General features: G+C 56.9%; 1 protein-coding gene across 4 annotated transcripts in view; it reads right to left on the bottom strand.

Moving 5' to 3' along the window:
* SMG5 (SMG5 nonsense mediated mRNA decay factor) overlaps positions 1 to 18,761 on the bottom strand; it is a 26,384-nt gene extending 7,623 nt beyond the window's left edge. Inside the window, exons 1-16 of one of the 4 annotated variants that reach the window (XM_040635793.1) lie at positions 18,015 to 18,761; positions 14,161 to 14,259; positions 13,544 to 13,667; positions 13,023 to 13,179; positions 10,931 to 11,020; positions 9,911 to 10,000; positions 9,203 to 9,281; positions 7,023 to 7,148; positions 6,876 to 6,944; positions 6,522 to 6,730; positions 5,750 to 5,887; positions 4,988 to 5,572; positions 2,885 to 3,060; positions 1,839 to 1,914; positions 1,067 to 1,242; positions 32 to 190 (exon numbers count right to left, since the gene is read on the bottom strand). In XM_040635793.1, coding sequence (XP_040491727.1) covers positions 32 to 190; positions 1,067 to 1,242; positions 1,839 to 1,914; positions 2,885 to 3,060; positions 4,988 to 5,572; positions 5,750 to 5,887; positions 6,522 to 6,730; positions 6,876 to 6,944; positions 7,023 to 7,148; positions 9,203 to 9,281; positions 9,911 to 10,000; positions 10,931 to 11,020; positions 13,023 to 13,179; positions 13,544 to 13,667; positions 14,161 to 14,259; positions 18,015 to 18,088 — 2,427 coding nt within the window. In that variant the 5' untranslated portion in view covers positions 18,089 to 18,761. Of the gene's footprint in view, positions 1 to 31; positions 191 to 1,066; positions 1,243 to 1,838; positions 1,915 to 2,884; positions 3,061 to 4,987; positions 5,573 to 5,749; positions 5,888 to 6,521; positions 6,731 to 6,875; positions 6,945 to 7,022; positions 7,149 to 9,202; positions 9,282 to 9,910; positions 10,001 to 10,930; positions 11,021 to 13,022; positions 13,180 to 13,543; positions 13,668 to 14,160; positions 14,260 to 14,768; positions 14,883 to 18,014 lie in introns of those variants that run through there. The other 3 variants (XM_040635794.1, XM_040635792.1, XM_040635795.1) reach the window with 3 other exon arrangements.
* Positions 18,762 to 20,503: the final 1,742 nt, after the last annotated feature.

Below are 20,503 nucleotides of genomic sequence, written 5' to 3' on the forward strand. Positions count from 1 at the left end.
GGGGGGGGGGGGGGGGGGGGGGATGACTCACCATGCGGAACTGCGCCTGCGCCTGCTGCAGCACGCCCTCCTGCTCCGACCGGGCGATGCTCACGAAGATGCCGGCCTCCGCGCTGAACTGCAGGATGCTGCCCTGCAGGCGGGCGACGAAGTGGCCAAAGCTGCGGATGCAGCAGGTGCGCACGACCGACTGCAAGGGGACGCGGGAGCCGGTCAGTGGGCAGGGCTCTCCGGGTCCCCCCGGCCCAGCTGCCCGGCCGCAGCAGCAGCAGGGGCTCCCTGGAGAGGCCTGGGTCTGTGCGGTGGGAGAGGGGAGCCCCAAGACCCAGGGCCTTGGGTTGCCAGGAAAGGAGACTCCAGGCAGGACTGGCGAACCGGGACGCAGGCGGAAACAAAAGGCAGCGCACTGGGCGGAGCGCGGGACGACCTGGGCGCTCAGGCCACCTCTCTCCTCGGGGTCTCGCATGGAAAAACGAGGGGACTGAGCTATGCCGACATTTCCAACCTATTTTCTTGGTTGGCAAAACAGTTCTTCCCCAGCAAACAAAAATCTTCTCTAGAACGCTAACACTTGATACAGACTAGAGCCAAGGTCCTCTGGCTGGACAGGAGCAACCAAGAGGCCCGTGCGTGTGCCGGCAAGGGCGCTGGGAGACTGTCTACTTGGCTTCCCTGGCCGTCCCCAGACGGCCCGTGCGGTGATACAGGCGCAAGGGGGTCCGGCCTGGCTGGGCAGCACTTTCTCTTCCAGCTCTCTCCCTGACGGCCTCCCGCCCAGCTCACAGGATGCTGGGCCCAGAGTGGAAACGAGTGAGAGAACGGGTCCTAAGCCCTAATGGCCCCCCGCCCCACCCTCTGCAAAAGATGGACATGGTGGAGAGAGGCCACGACAAGACACCCACAGCTGAGCATCCTGTGGGAAGGAGAGCCAGCTCGGCGGCTCACGGAAGGAAGCACACCCAGCCCAGCCCCAAGGACGCTCTGCCTGTCTGGACGGGAGGCCACCTGCTTCACTGTGGGGCTGGACTCACACCAGAGCTTGTGGAATCAGAAGTGCCATGCTCACCTCCTCTAAGGCGCTAAGCAGGGGCCGATCCATGTCGAAGTTGAAGCGTCGGTGGGCAGCCCGGAGGGGAGGCAGGTTACGAAGGGCCGTGTCCTCTGGGAGCAGCAGGCTGGAGGGCAGGTCAGTCAGTTCACAACCTTCGAGAACGTCCTGGACCTCGGGACACAGGGCCAGGCCTGGGGAGAAGACACGTGAGACCACCTGCCCTAGGGGACTCAGCCCTTCTCCTTGGAGAACAGAGAGGGACAGAGAGGGCCATGTCGCACGGCTCAGGGAGACCGGAGCTGGTCTGGCTGGAAGAGCAGGGTAGGCACAGGGAGCAAGGGCTCTGATGAGGAAAGCTCCCCGACACCAGGGTGAACCTGACGAGGGCTCTGGAGGACAACGTGCACACCGCTCAAGTGAGGCCAGAGGTGGGAACCGCTGGGCACGTGCAGCTACAAGGTGGCAGGAGAGGATGAGCTCTGGAGGCCCAGGAGGACTTTCAGCGAGTGGCGCTGGCTCCCGGGCTCCCATCTCTCCACTCCTGCCCGCCCCACTGCCCTCCCCGGGGAGCATACTCCCTGGCCAACCAGGCCACCTGCCCACAGTGGGGCAGTGTTGGGGGAAACCGGAGATGCAGAGACCACAATAGCTGCTGTGTGTCAGGGTGGCTGGGCACTGAGTCCCATTAACCTCCTTCTCCCCAGGCTGGGTTACCAGAGAGGGGGATGGGCTTCGTGGGGCCACCGAGGGAGAGGGAAAGGGGAGACAGTGCTAGGGACTCACTCACCAGACTCCTGGAGCTCGCCAGCAGCTGGCAACAGGTTCAGCAACACAGACAGGCGATTCCACAGACTCTGAGAGCTCTGCAGAGAGGGGAGGCCTTCAGCGGGGCGGCGGGGCGGGCAAGGAAAGCAGGACCCCTGGGGGGTCTGGGGCCTATGGCCACAGGCCTAGAGCAATCTGATAGAAAAACTAACCAAAGAGGCCAAGGGAGGGGACTCCTGGGAGACCGGGAACACAGGGAGCCAACCCCATGAGGAATGCAGGGGGCCCACAAGCCTGGCTGAGCTTCATCACCAGCGGCAAGATCACGGGGAGAAGGTGCAAGGCCACAGGAAGGACACTAGGTTATGGGAGCGGGAAAAGCTAGAGCGCTGGAGGCAGCTTCTCCCCGTGGCGCAGCCCTCCGTGTGCCCATCCTGGGACAGCTGTGTGGGAATGTGAGCCCACGTCCCCATTTTCAGCGCACCTCCCCTGATGACTAAGGGTGGTGAGCAACTCGCCGCCGGCACACATAGGCACACACCCAAGGGCGTGCCTGGCCCTAACCCCAACTCTCGTCTGGGGACGAGGGCGACCGGAGGGGGAGGGCCTTCCACCGCACGGCAGCTGTGCTCCTGGGATAAAGCGACACCGGACAAAACCTGCGGGGCCCTCAAGGCTCAAGACAGACTGAACCTGAGGAGAAGACGCCCCGCCCCCTCCTCCCTCCTTCCTCCGGGACCAGGCTCGAGGCCGGCCCTCAAACACACACACACACACACACACACACACACACGCCTTCATCGACCCCCCTTCCTGATGACAGCTGTTACACCCGGCGTGAGGGGCACAGAGTGGGATAAGCAGCTCCTGCCTTCCCATCCACAGAGTGTGTGTCCCGGCCCAGGCCACAGGCTCCTGGAGGCCAGAGGTCCTGTCTAATCCTTTCCGGGTAAAAAGTGTAAGAGCCCACCCAAAGCAGGTGCCTGCCGTAACTTCTGTGGTGTTGGAACCCGAGGGGCCTCCCCGCGCCCCCCTCGGCTTTGCTCCCGACGCCGCGAGGAGCCGCACCTGCGCACATACGACGATGAGGTCAGGGTTGGCCCGCAGCCAGTCCAGGAAGACCTTCACGGCGGGAAGCAGGCCTTCGGCCGCCAGGACTTGCAGCTTCTCCTGGACGCTGCGCTCATTCCGACAGGAGTGCCCGCTGGACTCACTGCCCTCCGACTCGGAGCCCTCCTCAGAGGCTGGGGGTTGGGGACAGGGAGCCGCGATGAGCGGCAGGCATGTGGCACTGGGCTGCAGCTCCAGACGGGGGGCACGCTCGCCCTGCCTGCCCTCGGGAGCAGAGCTCTGACGTGAAAGATGGGGAGCTTACTACACACCCCTGCCTAATCTTTCTACGTCTACTAACCAGACGCTTTTAAGCCAAGAGACTGCAGCCTCCACCTTTCTTGAGACGCCTGGGTGGCTCAGTTGGTTAAGCGTCTGCCTTCGGCTCAGGTCATGATCCCTGGGATCGAATCCCACATCCGGCTCCCTGCTCATCAGGGAGCCTGCTTCTCCCTCTGCCTGCTGCGCCCCCTGCTTGTGCTCTCTGACAAAATCTTAAAAACAAAAAGTGTTTTTTTCTGGGGCGCCTGGGTGGCTCAGTCGGTTGGTTGAGTGTCCAACTCTTGATCTCAGCTCGGGTCTTTTTTTTTTTTTTAATACTTTATTTATTTATTTGACAAAGAGAGACAGCCAGCGAGAGAGGGAACACAAGCAGGGGGAGTGGGAGAGAAAGAAGCAGGCTCCCAGCGGAGGAGACTGACGTGGGGCTCAATCCCAGAGCGCCGGGATCACGCCCTGAGCCGAAGGCAGAGGCTTAACGACTGTGCCACCCAGGCACCCCTCAGCTCGGGTCTTGATCTCAGGGCCATGAGTTCAAGCCCTATCCTGGGCCCCACACTGGGAACAGAGCCTACCAGATAAAAATAAATAGGACAAACTATGGCTCTTTCTGGCTCCAGCTCACTTGTGAGGATGGTCTACACAGGTATTCCCTCGAGCGATGCTTATAGAAGGCCTACCCTCTGCTAGAAAGCAGGGCAGACAGTCAGAAGGGAGCGGTCGGGGAGGGAGAAAAGGCATACAGAATTAAAAGAAACACCCCTGAGGCGGCTGGGTGGCTCACTCGGTTAAGTGTCTGACTCCTGATTTCAGCTCAGGTCAAGATCTCAGGGTCGTGAGATTGAGCCCTGTATCGGGCTCCGCGCTCAGCACGGGGTCAGCTTGGGATTCTCTCCCCGCTCCTTCCTCTCTGCTCCTCCCCCCTCATGCAGGCACAAGCTAAAAAACAAATTAAACAAGCTAAAAAAAACAAATTAAAGAAAAGAAAAGAAAAGAAAAGAAAAGAAAAGAAAAGAAAAGAAGAAAAGGACGACCCCAACTCCTAGGTCTTGAACCTGGCAGGTCAGAGCACGGAGCAGGCCGCCTCACCTCTGCGTGCTGGCTCCCTAGCTTCCTCCTGCTCCCACATGTACTGGCAGGGTGTTAAGAACTAAGGATCCAAGGACAGACCAAACACACACTGTCCTGCCCCTAAGAGGCTCACGGTCTCCTTGGGGACACAGACAAGCCAAAAGACAAGTACACCTGAGTGGGAAAGGCCAGGAAGCTGTGGCGGGGCAGAGGCTACAGGCGCCCACAGGGAGGAACTCTCGCCTAGCCTTGGAAGATTCCCAGACCCAGTGATTTCTATGGGAAAACCAAAGGGCAAGTAAGAATTAGCCAAGCGACAGGCTAGGGGCAAGGGGCAAGGGGCAGCATTTAGAAGAGGAATGAGAACTCTTCCCCCACAAGACTGCTGTGAAAGTTCAACCAGACTATACCCGAAAACAGTCCAGCCCAGCACCTGGCAGAGAGTAGGCACTGGGCATCCCCTGTGCAGGGAAGACCCTCAGGAGAGAGGTCCCTGGTGGGACGAGGGCCAGTGGCAGCAGTCATGTGGGAGAAGAGGCAGACCGCGGGCAGCAGTGGGGACTCTCAGGACGACACTCCTGGACCAGACCAGAGGAGCAGAGAGAAGGCCGTAAGGGTGGATGGGACGGGACCTGAAGAGACAGGCAAGCCGCCTCTCAGGTGGTGGAGGGGAAATACGGGACAGACCAGGATGAACAGGGGCCCGGATACCTGGCTCCGAGGGCTTGTCCGCATCTCCGTTGACACAGGGCCCGCGGCTGGCCATGGTCTGGGGCTCACTGGGGGGCTGCAGGAGCAGGTTGCTGAAGGTGGGGGCCAGCCGGAAGCAGCGCTTGGTCTGGAACATCTGAGTGGACATGGCTTGCAGCTTGCTGGCAATGCTGGCCTCACTGGGGCCCAGGGGGCCATTGAGAGACTCGGGAGCCTCTGACCTGGGCCGAGTCGGCTCCAGGGCCGGGGACCGTGTCCCCTCCTCATCCTCCATGTCTTCCAGGTCTGACCGGGACTCTTGGCTGTTCATTTCTGAGTCTGTCTCAGCATCAAAGGCCGTTCCCCCACCTTCAAGACTCTTGTCAGAGCCACTGTCCGAGCCCTCGCTGGCCCTGGCCGAGTCGTGGCTAGAGTCCGAGTCAAAGCCTTCACTCAGGTCACTGTCATCTCCACCTGTGGGTGGGTGGCGGCGGCGGCGGAGGCAGGAGAGGCGGGAGAACTTTCGACTCTTTCTGACCTCACCCGCTGGAGGTGCTGCGGGAGGGGGCTCAGGGCCTGGGGCTTCCTCCTTCTCCAAGGGCTCATCTATGCAAAAGGACAGTCAGGTGGAAACTAGGGACAACTGGAGCCCAGAAGCTGGAAGGTGCTCTTCAAGGCCACCTCCCCAGTCACCCCCGTGCTCCCCTTCCTCCATCCCCGCGCCCCAGGCTGACGTGCCCGCAGTCGCACCCCCCCCCACGCAGTCGCACCCCATGCCCGCACCTGTGCCATCGCTCTGGAACGCCGGCACGGGGTTCTCGCCCTCCTCCAGCTCAGCCTGCAGCCGTATGTTGACGTGGTTGACGAGGTGGGAGAAGAGGGCCAGGGTGAAGGCAATGGCTGCACTGTACTGCTTGGACCCTAGAGCCAGGAAAGCCGGGCATTAGGGGCCCAGGGCTCTGAGGAAGAGCAGGCGCCATTAGCTCCAGCCCCATCTCACCTGTTCTCCACCCTTCCGAGAATCCAACTACTTCTCAAAGCTTCTTCTCAGGAGGAAAGATTTCTCAGGTCTCTGCGTGATTATCCTGTCGTCTAGAATATGCCAGCTCACTTTGTGCGTCCCCAGGGGATCATACCCTCTTGTCCTACGCTGTCCTCCCTGGCTCTGATGCCTTCACGCGGGCTCCTCCTCACAGCCCAAGCAGCGGCACACCCAGCCCTAACTCCCCCCTCCTTCCCGACTTCGCTCCACGCCCACTGCTGCCAGAAAGGTCTGCACAACTGCCCGACTGCCCCCAACAGCAAAGTCTGAGTTCTGTCTGGGTCGCCAGCTACGTATCCTGCCCCTCCCGTCTGCCCCGGTGGGAGGGGCACCAGGGATGGAGACAGGCCGTTGCCTTTGTTCCTTCACCCGCAGCTCCTTCAGGGTAGGGCTCGCCGGCCCTCACGCTCCCACCACACGCGGTGAGGCAGGCAGTGCAGGCACTGCTCGCGGGAGGAAGCTGAGCAGTGAGGGCCCAGCAGCCCGGGCAGAAGGCGGCGCACAGGGACTTACCCGCTCTCTTCAAGCTGTGCACACCCATGAGACAAATGATGACCATCTGAAAGATGAGGAGGTCCGGGAGGAAAGCGTAGCCGCTCTCGTAGTCCTGCTCGCCCTCGCTGGCCAGGCTGAGGCTGGGGGATGAGGGCAGGTAGAAGAGGCAGAGGTTGAAGTCCTCCAGGACCGACTGGCAGAGCGGCGTCAGCTCTGAGTCCACCGGGCTGCAGGAGGGCAGGAGTGACAGGGAGGTCGGTGATGCGGCCTGCGGCAGGCCCGAGGAGCCGGGGGTGCGGGGGAGACCACAGGGAGAGCCGCCGCGGTGGGGCTCCCGGGACGCAGGTAAAGGGCCTGCCCTCTCGCCCTCACCTGCTCCTGGGCTGCAGGAGGCTCTGCAGGTACATGAAGTTCACCAGCAACCTCTTGATGTCTTTACATCTGGAAGAAGGGGGGGCCCATGGTAAATGGCAAATGGCTCCAGAGCCCCTATGGTCCCACCGCACAGGCCCTACTCACCGCTTCTTGCTGGGAGAGAGTTTCCGAGTCTCACACTTCTTCAGCTGGTGGTACATTTTGGCTGCCTTGTCATACAGCCGCTTGAGATTCCCATAGGCCCCCTCAAAGGACACCTCCGACTGGATGCTGAAGGAGACAGAGGTAAGCCATGGATCTCGGCAGGGGAGGGCGCTCTGCTGGCGCTTTAGGGAACAATGCTTCTAGCAAATGCATGCCTCCCCCGGCCTCACCTTCCATGTACAGACTCAGGGTGAAGGCCATTTTTCCAGATAAAATACATAGACACAACTTCCAAAGACACACAGTTAACCTAAAGCCTTTGCTTCCTGTCAGTGGCATAACTGCTTCTACTCTGTTATAAACTTAAGTGAGTTACCGTCCCTGAAATACACCAGCCTTCGTCGACGGTGAAGCACAGAGCACGGAACAACAGGTAGCATCTAACAAGCCGACCGCATACAAGGGTGTGTGTACACACAACTCTAATCCTCACGACACTGGTTCAGATGCAAGTGTGCGCGGAGAAGCCGCCACGTGCCAGGCCCTGCACCCTGACACTGTCCACACGTACGCACGAGGTAGAGCCTGGAAGAGCAGGAATAGTGCGCAGGCCCACGGCTACACCCGCTGGAGCCGTGTCCCCCAGCCCAGCCTGCCTCGCTGCAGCATCTAGGACACCCCCAGAGCGCTGGACCGCTTTTAATGTCTTTTCTGGGAGAAACCACCTTTCGTGATAAGAAGCAAGGGACAGAAAAGAAAAAATATATGTTACCGGTGAATAAAAGGTAGCCACCAATTCCTTGACACACCTTCGGTTTAGAAGTGGGTTCTGTGTCTTCCCCCTTAAATCAGGGGTGGGGGGAGGGGACTGTGCAGTACAGCTGCTCTGACCCACAGAACACCGCGGAGGTGACTCGGCCAGTCTCCAGGCCCAGGCCGTAAGACACTGGCAGATTCTATTTCCAAATCTCTCGGGTCATTATCCACTGTCTGGAGCCTTGAGCCACCATGTAAGAAATCCACCTCTCCCAAGGAAGAGAGACCACATGGAGTGGGAAGGGGTCCAGATGAGCCTTGCTCCAGATAGATCAGCCCTGCAGGCCGCCGAACACCAGCGGCTGATCCTAGACAAGGCCACGGGGTGGGGGGGAGAACTGCCTACCTGAGCCCCACCCAAATGCCTAACCCACAAACATGAGATGTGAATGCTTTAATACAGCAGGGCAGGACCTCAGCAGGCGCCTCCCAACCCTGGATGTGCTGGGCTCTCTTTGGGAGTGACTCACCCTAAATCATGGTCATGAGTGTGATGAGGGAACGAGGACCAGTAAGGGGGGCAATCCCAGGAAGGCACGAGAGGATGGTGGAAGAGGCAACGGAAGCCTACAAACCTGGTAACTGTATTTAAGAATGAAAACAGTGGCCTTGGGGGCCAGTCTGTATCAATCCAGGGAAGGAGATGGGCACCCCAAGAGCAGATACTGTGCTGATTCAAGGGAAAAGGTTTCCTTGACCAGGTGAACCAAGGCTCACGGCACAGGGAATCTTACTTTACACTTCAGCACGCGGCCAGTACAGTTACAAAGACCAGCTTACTTTACTCCCTTTGCTTTGAAGCCCAGCTCACAGCAGCGTCTTCTGCAAACGTCTGGCTTCTCATGGAGGCGTCGGCCCCGAGGAGGCGGCTGCCGCAGGGGTCCAGGCAGTTTATTTCCAACTACAACCTACTCAAGGGCCCCTGGCCGACCTCTCAGGCACACGTGCACTTGGCTCCGCCAACTCGGTGACCAAGCCCACTCAGCCTCAGCTGTCCTGCAACCGAGGTTTCTTATTCTGAGGGAGTGTCAGCACCGGGGAAGCAGTGGGCCACCCTGCTACTCAGCTGGTCCTCCCACAGTGTCGCCACGGTCACCTCGACACCGAAGCTCGACAGTGCTGCAGTTCTCACCAGCCGCTACCTTGATAACACTTTATCCACCACATTACGTTTACTTCCTCCTTCAAGACAGCGATCCTGTGCTTTATAGGAGACGGTGGGCAGCTTTCTTGGCTGCCCGAAGAGCCTACAAATCCCAGTGGATCTGTGACAAGCGGCGCTCTCAGCCCAGAGCTAGGAAGGCGGGTGCTGGAGCCGCAGTGGCCCAACACAAGCCAGCCGGGGGACAGCAGCAGACACTCACCAGCGCAGGTAGCAGTACATGGCCTCCACGTTGTAGTACTTGCCGCCTGCGAGCGTGCCCAGCTGGTTGAAGGGCATTCCTGCGGGGAGACAGAAGTCACACAGTCCGAGGGCACGCTACTCACCGCGGCAACCACGACCCAGCACTGCTGAGCACCGGGGAGCTCGTGGGGAGGAGGACTGGGTTTGCAGCAGACACCGGTGCCTCCAGGGAGGAGCAGCCAATCCTACTTCCCCAGGGGACCGACTCACTTCCGGCCTGGCCTGCCAGGGGGTTCAGCACCAACGGGCGCCATTTCGTCAGCGGCAGCTGTGGCTCTTCGAAGGCTGACAGAATGCTGTGGAGCCCTCTCCTCTATCCCACCCCTGAGCTCTCCCAACCTCTCCCTGTAATGGAGCCTCATCCCTTCTCCCACTATGCCTGCCACGCAGACAGCTGAAGTATAAGTTCCTCTTTCTACAGAGACTTCAGGGACAAGGGGAGCCTTCTTCCCTTCTGTCCCCTCTGCCTCCCTCCTTCTTGGATCAGGACCCTGCATTTCTCTTGAGCATGTGTTCCGAGGGGGAGAATGCACAACCAAGGTGAAGTGTGACAGGACCGAGCATGGGGAGGACCGAGGGAAGCCAGCGCGGCCTGCCTGCCATCTCAACGTTGTCTTCTTGTTGGAAAACTGCTGGGTAGGGAGGCCCGAGTCGGGATGCCACTTACCAATCTGTGGAGCTACTGACAAGGCTTGGTAGTAAAATCTCTCAGCGAGCAGCTCAGTGTCTACACCAGCTAATTCATTCTGATACCGCGCTGCAGGAGACAGAAGGAAGGAAACGTGATGAGGCCGTGTTTCACAAAAACCTCCCTTCGCCTGGAGTCCGCTCTGTGGAGCTGCAGTACGAGCCTGGGAGGAAGATACCTTAGCTAGGAGGCAGGCTGCTTGGGCCTCTGGCACAATCTTAACTCTGCATGACTGTGGGCAAATTGTTCAACTCTCTTTTCCTTGCTGGTAGCTTCAAAATGTAGAGAATACTTAGTGTTTGTAAACAGGCTCTTGCTTATCTCCTCCCAATGAAGGGGACCTGCAGCACATGTAACTGCTTGGGAAGACCTCTGGTATTGGTTCTAGAATACAGCTGCTTGATTCTGGAGTGAGGACATTACTGAGGACACCTGGTCAGTCTAACGTGAAGCGGTTGGCGCTCTCTGTGCACAGGGCCCATGAGGGGACCAGGAGTGGGTGGGGCAGGGAGGGAAAGACCCTCAGGTGACAAAAGGTAATGCATCCAACAGCCTAATGAGGAACCTTTAGCTACCAGGACTACAGGCCCAGAGGCCAGCAGACAAGAGAGTACTCCTTCATTGTGACAAACATTTCTCGGGCAGGAAAGTCCTCCATGAGGCCTAACTTCAATTCCTCTAGGAGTCCATGAAGAAAGAAAAAAGCAAACCCAAAGGAGAAAAATGTTGAATTAAAATCTTCCTAACCTGCTACTGAAATTGAGTGATCACCCAGACTTTCTCAAAGTTCATTTTCCTTCTTCCATAGTCACTGGTCCTTTCTGGCTCATGGAGGAGCAGTGAGAACAACACATTGTTTGACGGGGCGGGTGGGGTGAGGGGTTACACAGGCCAAAACTACTCCTGCTCTCCCATCACATACAAGGTGGTACCAACAACGGAAGCAGCTTTCCACCTGTCCTGGAGCCCAAAGCAAAAACGAAAGGTTCAGATTCTTACACAAATCCCCCAGGTACATGAGACATCGGTGGCACGCCATCTGCGCCCAGTCCATCTCCTTCCCTGACGCGGACACCGGCTTCTTGCATCCTGAGAAGACAGACAGAGACACTCAGAAGCCCATTCCCCGCCCCCTCCCTAATGGGGAAACACCTTTCCTAGGTGGAGAAAGGAGATTAAGCATCCACGGCTCCTCCTGAAACACTGTGTTGGGGGCGGAGAAGCCATGCATCCAGGACCCAGGCAGAGGGTCGCAGGGAGGGGTCATTCACAGGAGAGAAGGAACTGGGGAGGATGGGTGAGGGTCCTCGAGCCAGGACTGTTCCCTGGGGGAAGGCGACATGAAAGCTCATCATAGAAAGGCTTCTAGAAAGGAAGAAGAGGTGAAGCTCAAGTGTCAGGACAGTCTTAGATGCCTTGGGCAGAAGCTCCCCACATATGGTGGAAAGATTTAGGTAGAGATGGGAAACCTGCCAGGAAGAAGGAAATGTGCATGAGGCCAAGGCAGGTACCCCAGGCTTCCGCCTGAGGGAGGCCTACAGAGATGGCCGCCTGCTGGGGAGTCTGCCCATGAAGGACACAGATGAGCTTGCCATGCCTGAGGACCTGACATGCTACGCTCTCAGCTCTCCCTTCACCCAAGCAGCTCTGGAACCTCAGTTCAGAGTTTGGGAGGCAGCTTTCCCACGTGCCAGGTACTGGTCTAAGTGTTGTTCGGTGTTAACGGACCCTCACAGCAACCTCACAAGGGGTCCCTCTCCCCTGACACTTAAGAAGAGCGTAACACAGCGGGTGAGTGGCAGAGCCAGGACTTGAAAGGCAGACTGGCTCCAGAGCCCATCCCCTTTGTCGACACCACCGTACAGCCACGCTGCTGGCTGCGGGACTCCCAACCTGAAAAGCCGTTCCTAGTGTTTTCAACAGGCATCTCTTAGTTGGCTGAACGCGAAAACATCAACAAGGAGAAAAACTGAGTTTGGGGAACTGAGTCTCTGAAGTGAGGGTTCTTCACTTGTTTGGGGCTATGGACCTCTCCGGCTACCCGGTATAAAATCTATGAAGGCGGTCTTAGGTTATGCCGTTGTTTTTTTTGTTTGTTTGTTTGTTTGTTTTTAAAGATTTTATTTATTTATTTGACAGAGATAGAGACAGCCAGCAAGAGAGGGAACACAAGCAGGGGGAGTGGGAGAGGAAGAAGCAGGCTCATAGCAGAGGAGCCCGATGTGGGGCTCGATCCCATAACGCCGGGATCACGCCCTGAGCCGAAGGCAGACGCTTAACCGCTGTGCCACCCAGGCGCCCCTATGCCGTTGTTTTTAAATCATGTTCTGTAAATGCACCAAACGCAGTGCTGTGCTTCGGACTGGAGAATGCCCTGTGGTGGCATAGACACACGCTCAGGCCCCCAGTGTCTGGCAAGGGCGGGGGCACAGGCAGGGGGACGGAAGGAGCGTGAGGGGCCGGAGGCTCAGACAAGGAGGGAAGGAAGTCAACCACAGCCACTGGCACCTCAGGCGGCCACATGGAGATGGGCGCCATCGTGAAGGAATATCTGTAAAGTCTATAAACCCCAAACATTTCTAAAACTTTCAATACTTGCAAAAAAAACTGGGAAACAATCTCTGAAGTTAAAAGAAACAGTGCTGGAGGCGCCCGGCCGGCTTAGTTGGGGAAGTGGGCGGCTCCTGATCTCAGGGTCATGAGTTCAAGCCCCACATTGGGCAGAGAGATTACGTAAATAAATAAATAAAAACTTAGGAAAAAAAGAAACAGTGCCAACCAAATTCAACTGCAAGAAGAAAACAAATGCTATTAATACCATCCTCCAGTGCCAGACTTGCTCTAGATCATTCCATTCCTCCTTCCAACTCCTCCTCAGTCACAGTCCCAACCAACAGAAACCTCTCTTTCCTTCAGGTCTTCACCCTACCTCATGTGCTTGTTTGGATAAACCCGAAGTCCATGGACCATCTGTAGCTCTTCCTAGAATCCTCTCTGCCTGGCTAGGTCACAAGCTACAGAACCCAGAAGAAGGCCAGACGTGGAGGCATATACACTTGCTCCTCAAGCCCACCTTTCAGATTTCACTGACCTATGAGGGGGTCGGTGACGTGGGTCCAGTCGATGCAGCACTGAAGTTCCAGCTGGTAGTGGGACTGGATGTAGAGAAGCAGATGCTGGTAGAAGCCAATCCCCGCGACCAGGTGTGTCCTGTAGGCGCACTCCAAGGTGCTCCGGCTGTGGATGTGCTGGACGTGGGAAAGCAAGGGGGCTGCTAAGCAGTAAGCTCAGAGCACCGTTCCCCCTCCCTAACCCTGTTCCTCTCCCAAGGAAACGAACTTAGATTCTCAGCTCTGGAACTTCATCCACATCTCCTTTCACTCATGAGTTATCCCCACACCCTTAGATCCACTTCTCTGGTCTTCCCATGTGGGATGAGGCTCCCCCCTCCCCCAATCCTAATTACATCTGACCCCCTCCCTCCCTTCTGCCATCTTTTCCTTGGCTCCTCCACCTCCAACCATATCCTGGCCCACCTCTCTACCTGTCTCTTCCTTTCTTAACTTCCCTCTTTAGACACATTTCTTCTCAAAATCTAGGACCTCCCCTTACCTTTTTGTTAGTCTTGATAAGCTGAATAACTTCGTAGTATACCTTTCTCCATAGCAGCTCCTCAGCCTTCCTCCCATAGTCTACTGGGTGCAGGAACATAAGCTTGACGCAGAGCTCGCGCAGCCTGAGGGTACAGAGGAGAAGAGACTGACCATCCTTGGGGCAAGGAGGCATTTGCCAATACCCCAGCCGACAAATCTCTGTGCCTCCCAAGGGACATCCAAGGTCGGTCTGCATGACCTGGGACAAACAGTAGTCCTGGAAAGCAGTGCGAGCCCTGAAGGATACAGGGAGGAGTAGTAAGAATGTTAATAATCTTCTTTCTCCCCTGCACACTTCTTTCCTTTTTTCCTGCCTTTTAACCCCATCTTTCTTTCCTGTCATTTTGCAGCATGGCCAGCCCCCCCCAACTCCAGTGGCATCCACACGGCCCCAGTCTGTCAGATGCAGAAGCTGCAGAGAGAGTGAGAGGTCCCCATTTCCTCTCTTAGGAAGGCCAGAGTTCACAGCCCATTATTGTACCATACAGACACTGTATGTGTCCATATGCGACAGGGTTCCAGGGGGAGAAGGGTAGTGAAACCGTAAGGATCTATGGTTTAGGGTCTCCAGCTTACTTGTTCCTCAGGCTAATGTTCTCTGGTTTGAACACTTCTTGATATGCAGTTTTGTTGCAAAGGATGAGGTCAAGTCGATGCACAGCCTCCACCACAGCCCTGGAGGGAAACACAGGCAAACAGCCCCTGAGCCACGCATATAGAATTAGGGGCAGGGAAGCGGGAAGGCTGCAGGCTGAGCTGCACAAAACAAGATGAACAGTCTCCCTCCTGAAAGAACAGCCCCCTACCCCGGGGGACATTTCTGACTGTCACTACTTGTGGCCGGGGTTCAAGGGGGCGAGGGGAGTGGCTACTGGCATTTAGTGGGTGCTGCCAGACACCCCACAATACACAGGACAGTCCACCACAATAACTATCCTGCCCCAAATGTCCAAGGTGTCAAGGTAGAGAAACCCCGTGATATGGGAAGCTAGAGTCTCTTAACAGACAGAGCTTGCGCTGTGATGCCAGCAGAAGATCCAGGCTTTGACCCCTAGTTGTGTCTAAGTCTGTAATTTGGGGCAGATTATCTAAGCTCTCCAAGCCTCAGTTGTCCTATCCATAAAAATGGGGACAGTAACGGCAGCTGCCTCAGAGGACTGTGAAGGTGAACTGAAAGAACTTACCTTGGCATAGAGCAGCCATTCACCAAATAACAGTGACAAGAATTAATTACAATAAGCAAGGGCTTACTGTCTCTGACATAAAGGAAAAGCATTCCTAGCACAAAATTCCATTTCTGAATTAGCAGGGTATGGAAAAATGGGGGGGGGGGGCTGAGCTTCATACTGTGTAGTCGAAAGGTCTCCTGGATTCTTTGTTTGATATTAGAGGCTCTGGGTCCTGGGCAAAATACCTAACTTCCTTGTATCCCAGTTCTCCCATATATAAAATGGGAGTACTATTATCACCTACTTTGTGAGGATTAAATTAGCTAATACACAAAGCACTCTTAATGGTGTCTCGTACATGCGGAGCATTCAATAAGCATTAGCCTCCATCTTTCTTATTGGAAGGCCAAGAAGGAGACTCCGGATACCATGAGAAAAGACCAAGGAAACTCCACAATGGATGGCTAAGAAGTGTCAGAGGTACGTGTCATCTCTAGAAGGGAAAACCCAGAGGAAGACAGATAGCTCCTGTGAAAACAGGTAAACTCAGACACAGCTCCAGGCACAAAAGCAACCAAGAAAGGGGGGGATTGGTGATTCCCACAACAATTCAAGATTGTTTCAGAATACTGAGACATGGGCTCCTGGGCCAGGGAAAGTGGGCCCCGGCAGGCTAGCTCCCTGTGGTCGCTCACGTGGGATGCCAGCAAAAGCTGCCCTGCCCCGGGCAGAGTGACCGCCAGCACCCAGATGAGCCAGTGGGAGGGTAATCCAGGCCTTCTCATAGGCAATCGTGAGAGCTCAGCATTTCTCCAAATGCCTTCTGGGCTACCTAGAGATGGGAGCCAAGCCCTTTTAGCCAGCCTGGCCCTGAATGCCAGGGCCATCAGAGAGCCTTCAGTGACTTTGCTCTAGGCCCTCTTAGTTCCCCAGGGCAAGGCTTTTTAACTTCCGAGCCATGGACTGATCTCAGGAGCGTGTGCACATGTCTTTATGGACCGGCTCCACAGCTCTCCTTAGTTCTCAATCCAAGAAAGCTTAATAACTGTTACTCTAGAAAGTTCTAATTGCAATTTTTTTTTTAAAGTAATTTCTGTACCCAACGTGGGGCTAGAACGCATAACCCTGAGATCAAGAGCTGCACGCTCCCCTGACTGAGCCAGCCAGGCGCCCCAAAAAATGTTTTTTAAAAATAGTTAGGGGAGCCTGGGTGGTTCAGTTGTTAAGCGTCTGCCTTTGGCTCGGGTCGTGATCCCAGGGTCCTGGGATCAAGCCCCGCATTGGGCTGCCTGCTTGGCAGAAATCCTGCTTCTCCCTCTCCCACTCCCCCTGCTTGTGTTCCCTCTCTCACTGTCAAATAAATAAAATCTTTACAAAAATAAAATAAAATAATTTCTTTAAGATTTTTATTTATTTGACACAGAGAGACAGCCAGCGAGAGAGGGAATACAAGCAGGGGGAGTGGGAGAGGAAGAAGCAGGCTTCCAGCGGAGGAGCCCGATGTGGGGCTCGATCCCAGAGCGCCAGGATCACACCCTGAGCCGAAGGCAGATGCTTAACGACTGAGCCACCCAGGCGCCCCCATAAATAAAATAATTGAAAAAATAGTTAATCGACCAAATTAATTAATTGGTGTTTGTTGCCCTTCCAGCATCCCTTCTACTGCTGCCTTTTCTTCTGAGGGGGTTAAAACATTTCAGAATCCCATTTCTATAAACAGACTATGGAAATTTCCCAAATTTACTGAACCTCAGAGTGACAGTTTCTCAGTCTAACACCACATTTATGTTGGGCAGAGAAATCAGACCTTCCTTCCCCAGCTCCTTCCAACAGTCACCACTGCGCTAATGAAGAATGAAAACAGAGACCTGCTGCCTCACACCTCCACCCTGCTCAAAGCCAAGAACACACAGTCACAGGCGGGGGTACCCATGTGCACACACGTAAGCCACACGTGCACACACATCACCTTAAGTCAGTCAGTCCCGTGAGGATAGTGGGCTGAGGAAGAACTAGGCCTGAGAACAATCAGAAGGATGACCAGGGCCATTACCAAAAGCTGGAGACAAGTATGGAATCTTTCAGGCAGGGCCCACGCTCTGACAGGCAGCACTGACATTTGCAGCGTGATGCAACACACGTGCCACCGGCAGCCGACTCCTCACCCGCCCCAGACGACTGGGGGGCAGCCCACAGTGGGCGCCCAGGGGCTGCTGGATTGGATCACTTTTCTATTTTTGGAGCAGCCTATACTCCCCTCTGCCTCTGACTTACAAAGGTCGAAAGGGCAGGATGCAGACTGGAGGGAGGAAAAGACAACAACATGCTCTTGACTCTTTCACTGCCAAGATGAGGCCCACCGACCCGAGGGCCCTGTTCTACAGAGCCTGAGCTAAAAGAAAAACCCAAACCCCAACCCTTACTATAAAGTAGCAACCTCAACTTGGTCTCACGCTTCAGCCCATTCTGATCCAGTTCTAGAAACCACGTTCCAGCTGCTCCCCATAAAAAAAAAATCCTCGACCCTGTGTGGGAAAAGCGCACAGCGGCCTCAACAGAGGGCTGGGGTCTGAAGACAGGACCTGCGAAGGGCGAGTGGCGCTGCGGGAACCAGAAACCAAGAAGGGAAACTGCCTGGCAAGGGACTGTAGTCATGAGGCTGGAGAAAGCGGCGCTCGGGATCAGGAGTGCCCAGGTGCCCTGAAACGGGCTCCCATGACCTAGGAACACTCCTAACTCACAGCCCTTCGTGGCCCTTCCAGGCCAACACAACTCGTCTTCAGCCTCTCCCTTTTCATTCAAACTCCGCAAAATTGGAGGCAGAGGGACTTCTGAGCATATCCAACCCAAACCTGTCCTCCCCAGGATGCGGACAGCGAGGCCCAAGGTCACAGGGAGCGCCCGGCTCTCCGGACTGCAGTCCCGGGCGCTCCCGTCCGCGTCCTGCGGGGTTCGGAGCGCCGCTCCCTTCCGGGTTCTCCCCGCCTGCGACCCCACCCTCACCTCCGCGGCCCGCAGAGCTCGGGGCCCGCCCCAGGCTCCCGGCCAGGGGCCTCCTCCACGTGCGCCCCTCGGCCGCCCGGCCGCCCCCCGCCCCCGGCCCTCCGCCCCGGCCGGGCCCCGCGCCCACCGCGCTCGCCGCCCGGCCGCGCCCTCCCGCTCCCCCCGCACCCCGGCCCGCACCCCGGCCCCGCCCGCCGCGGCCCCGCCCCCGCGGCGCCCACTTCCCCCGGCGGCCGCACGCACACCCCGGCCCCTCACCGGTAAAGCCGCTTGGTGTGGAGGACCTTCGCCTCGGGCTCGCTGCTCTCCCCTGCGGGGGGGCCTTGGCTCATGGTGCCCGGGTCCGGGGCGGCTCCCGGTCACAGGCCCCCGCCGCCCGCCGCTACCGCCACCACTGCCGTGTCCGGCCGGAGCCGCAGCCGCCGCCGCCGCCGCCGGCCCTGCTCGGCCGCCATCGCTGTGAGGCGGCTGCCCGCGACAGCTCCTCCTCCGCCCGTCAAGTCTCGCGATAGTAGCTGCCCAGCTGCGGGCCGGTGGCCTGAATGCTACCAAATCTCGCGAAGCTCATTTTCCCTCCCGGGAAGTTGCCAGAACTAACTCTGGGCAGCTCGGCCTCCTTCCGGCTTCTCCAAGTCCTTGCGAAAAACTTTATTGGCAAAGCTGCCGGAGAACGGACAGTGGACCCGGTGAGGGGCTGAAGCTGGACTGGGTCGCAGCAGATGGGTCCACAGCTAGGGGCGAGGCTTTGCTTTGTCCTGCGGTGGCCAATTGGTCCATCCTTTTGACCCTTCACCTCGCCCCCCCATTTGAGCCGCGTCTCTTTCAGATTACTGCCGATTCCTCTTCTTTTTCCCCCGTCACTTGAACAAACGAAAGTGTATGTGAAAGTTTCATTCAAGGGGCACCTGGGTGGCTCAGTCCTTAAGCGCCTGCCTTCCGCTCAGGGCGTGATCCCAGAGTCCCGGGATCGAGCACCGAATTGGGCTCCGTGCTGGGAACCTGCTTCTTCCTCTCCCTCTCCCCCTGCCTGTGTTCCCCCTCTCGATGGCTGTCTCTCTCTCTCTGTCAAATAAATAAATCAAATCTTAAAAAAAAAAAAAAAAAACTTTCATTCGAAAAGATGGAACGTAAGAGTAAGGCCCTCCGAGACGTGAGCCTTGACCGGGCGCATTGGCCCTCAGCTCCCTATCACACAGACTAACACTTGCATGTCTCTGAGCAGCCCCGCAAACATTCACCGAACACCTGCTGTCTTCCAGCCCCAAGTCTGGGCTCTGGAGATGCAGGGGTGAGCAACCCAGGCACTGACCCGCCCTCACGAAGCTCAGATGGCTTCTGGCAGAAGGTCCCACAGGAACGAGCAGCCACTCTCTCATCTTGGAAAGGTCACCTTGGATTCTGATTGCTTTCTTAACCTTAAACCTAGGCTAAAAAGCAAGGTGCTTTGGGGTCTTTGTAAGTTGTAATAGGAACAGAAACTCCCTTTCACCTCCATCTCCTGGTTCCAGCCACCAACTTTTCTTCTGTTCCTGAAACCACTGAAGCTGGTCTTTCTCCTGCTATCCCCACCCTGGGACACTCAGTATTCCGTCAGGTCACAGCTCACATGTCATCTTGGCAAAGAGGTTTTTCTCTCTTCCCATTGTCTTACTGATCAGGCTCGCTCTTGTCTGTTACCCCATAGAACGAGCTCCTGGAGCAGAGACCTTGCCTGTCGTGTCGTCTCCGGGGTCTGTGTGTGCCTAGAATAGTGCCTGGCTAGAACACGTGCTCAACGTGCAATACTGCATGAATAAATGTAGAAACTCCACCTCTTTTCTGGGTAACCCAACCTACTCCAAGCACCCTTCAATGTACAGACCCACTCTTTACCCTCTGCTTTCCCGAGCTTCAAGCTCCTACACATCCCATGTCCCTGGACCACACACCTACCTTTATGCCCAGCTGCACCCCCCCTTTCAGGAAGGATGATGACGTCCTCCGCCAGTGCTTTTTCTGTCGGCAGATTCAGCAGGGCGGGGCCTGCCCCTTTAATCTGGGCCCCACCTGCTCTGGTCAGACAGGTTTGGAGACACAGGTAAAGGGAGAGAGACTGAGAGGAATACCTCCAGAGCCAGCAGGGAGCCGGGCAGCTCCTTCCCAGACGTTGGGGACCCTCCGCCTCTCCCGATGGAAAGTAAGAGGGTGTCATGGGTCCACACGGCAAGGGGCAGAAGGCCCTTGAGGAGGTGGAGAGAAGGGACTCAGCCCCATCCAGCAGCAGCGAGATGGAGGAACCAGGGAGGGGAGAAAGACAGGAGAGGAGGCATGGGGAACAGCCATGATTAGACCTAGAAGTCAGAAGGGACAGCCCCAGGCCCTCTGGAAACGGAGGATGGAGGACAGGGCCTGGTGACGAGTGTGGAGAATGCCCAGGTGCCCACTTTGGAGATGAAAGAGCAGGGTGCACTGCCGCTGCCAGACCCTTGGAACAGATTTGTTGGCGGATCACTGGTATCAGTTACCAGGAGAGTTCCAAGCGGGGATCTACAAGGAGAAGGGGAGGTTTGAAGATGAAGGGGCAGCTTCTCTGCCCTCAAGGGGGCCTCTGGTGGGAAGGGAGTTCCTGGCAAAGCCCTAGACACCCTCTCTTCCTCCTGTTTCTGCATTAGGGTGGCTATGACCCCAGGGGTTTTCGTGGAGGGGGTAGGAGGTGTGGGTGGGAGCTGTCCGAGGCTACAGCTGCCCACGCCTGTGCCCCCTGACTC

This window comes from Ursus maritimus, unplaced genomic scaffold (assembly GCF_017311325.1).
Source record: "Ursus maritimus isolate PB19 unplaced genomic scaffold, ASM1731132v1 scaffold_2, whole genome shotgun sequence".
Lineage (NCBI taxonomy): Eukaryota > Metazoa > Chordata > Mammalia > Carnivora > Ursidae > Ursus > Ursus maritimus.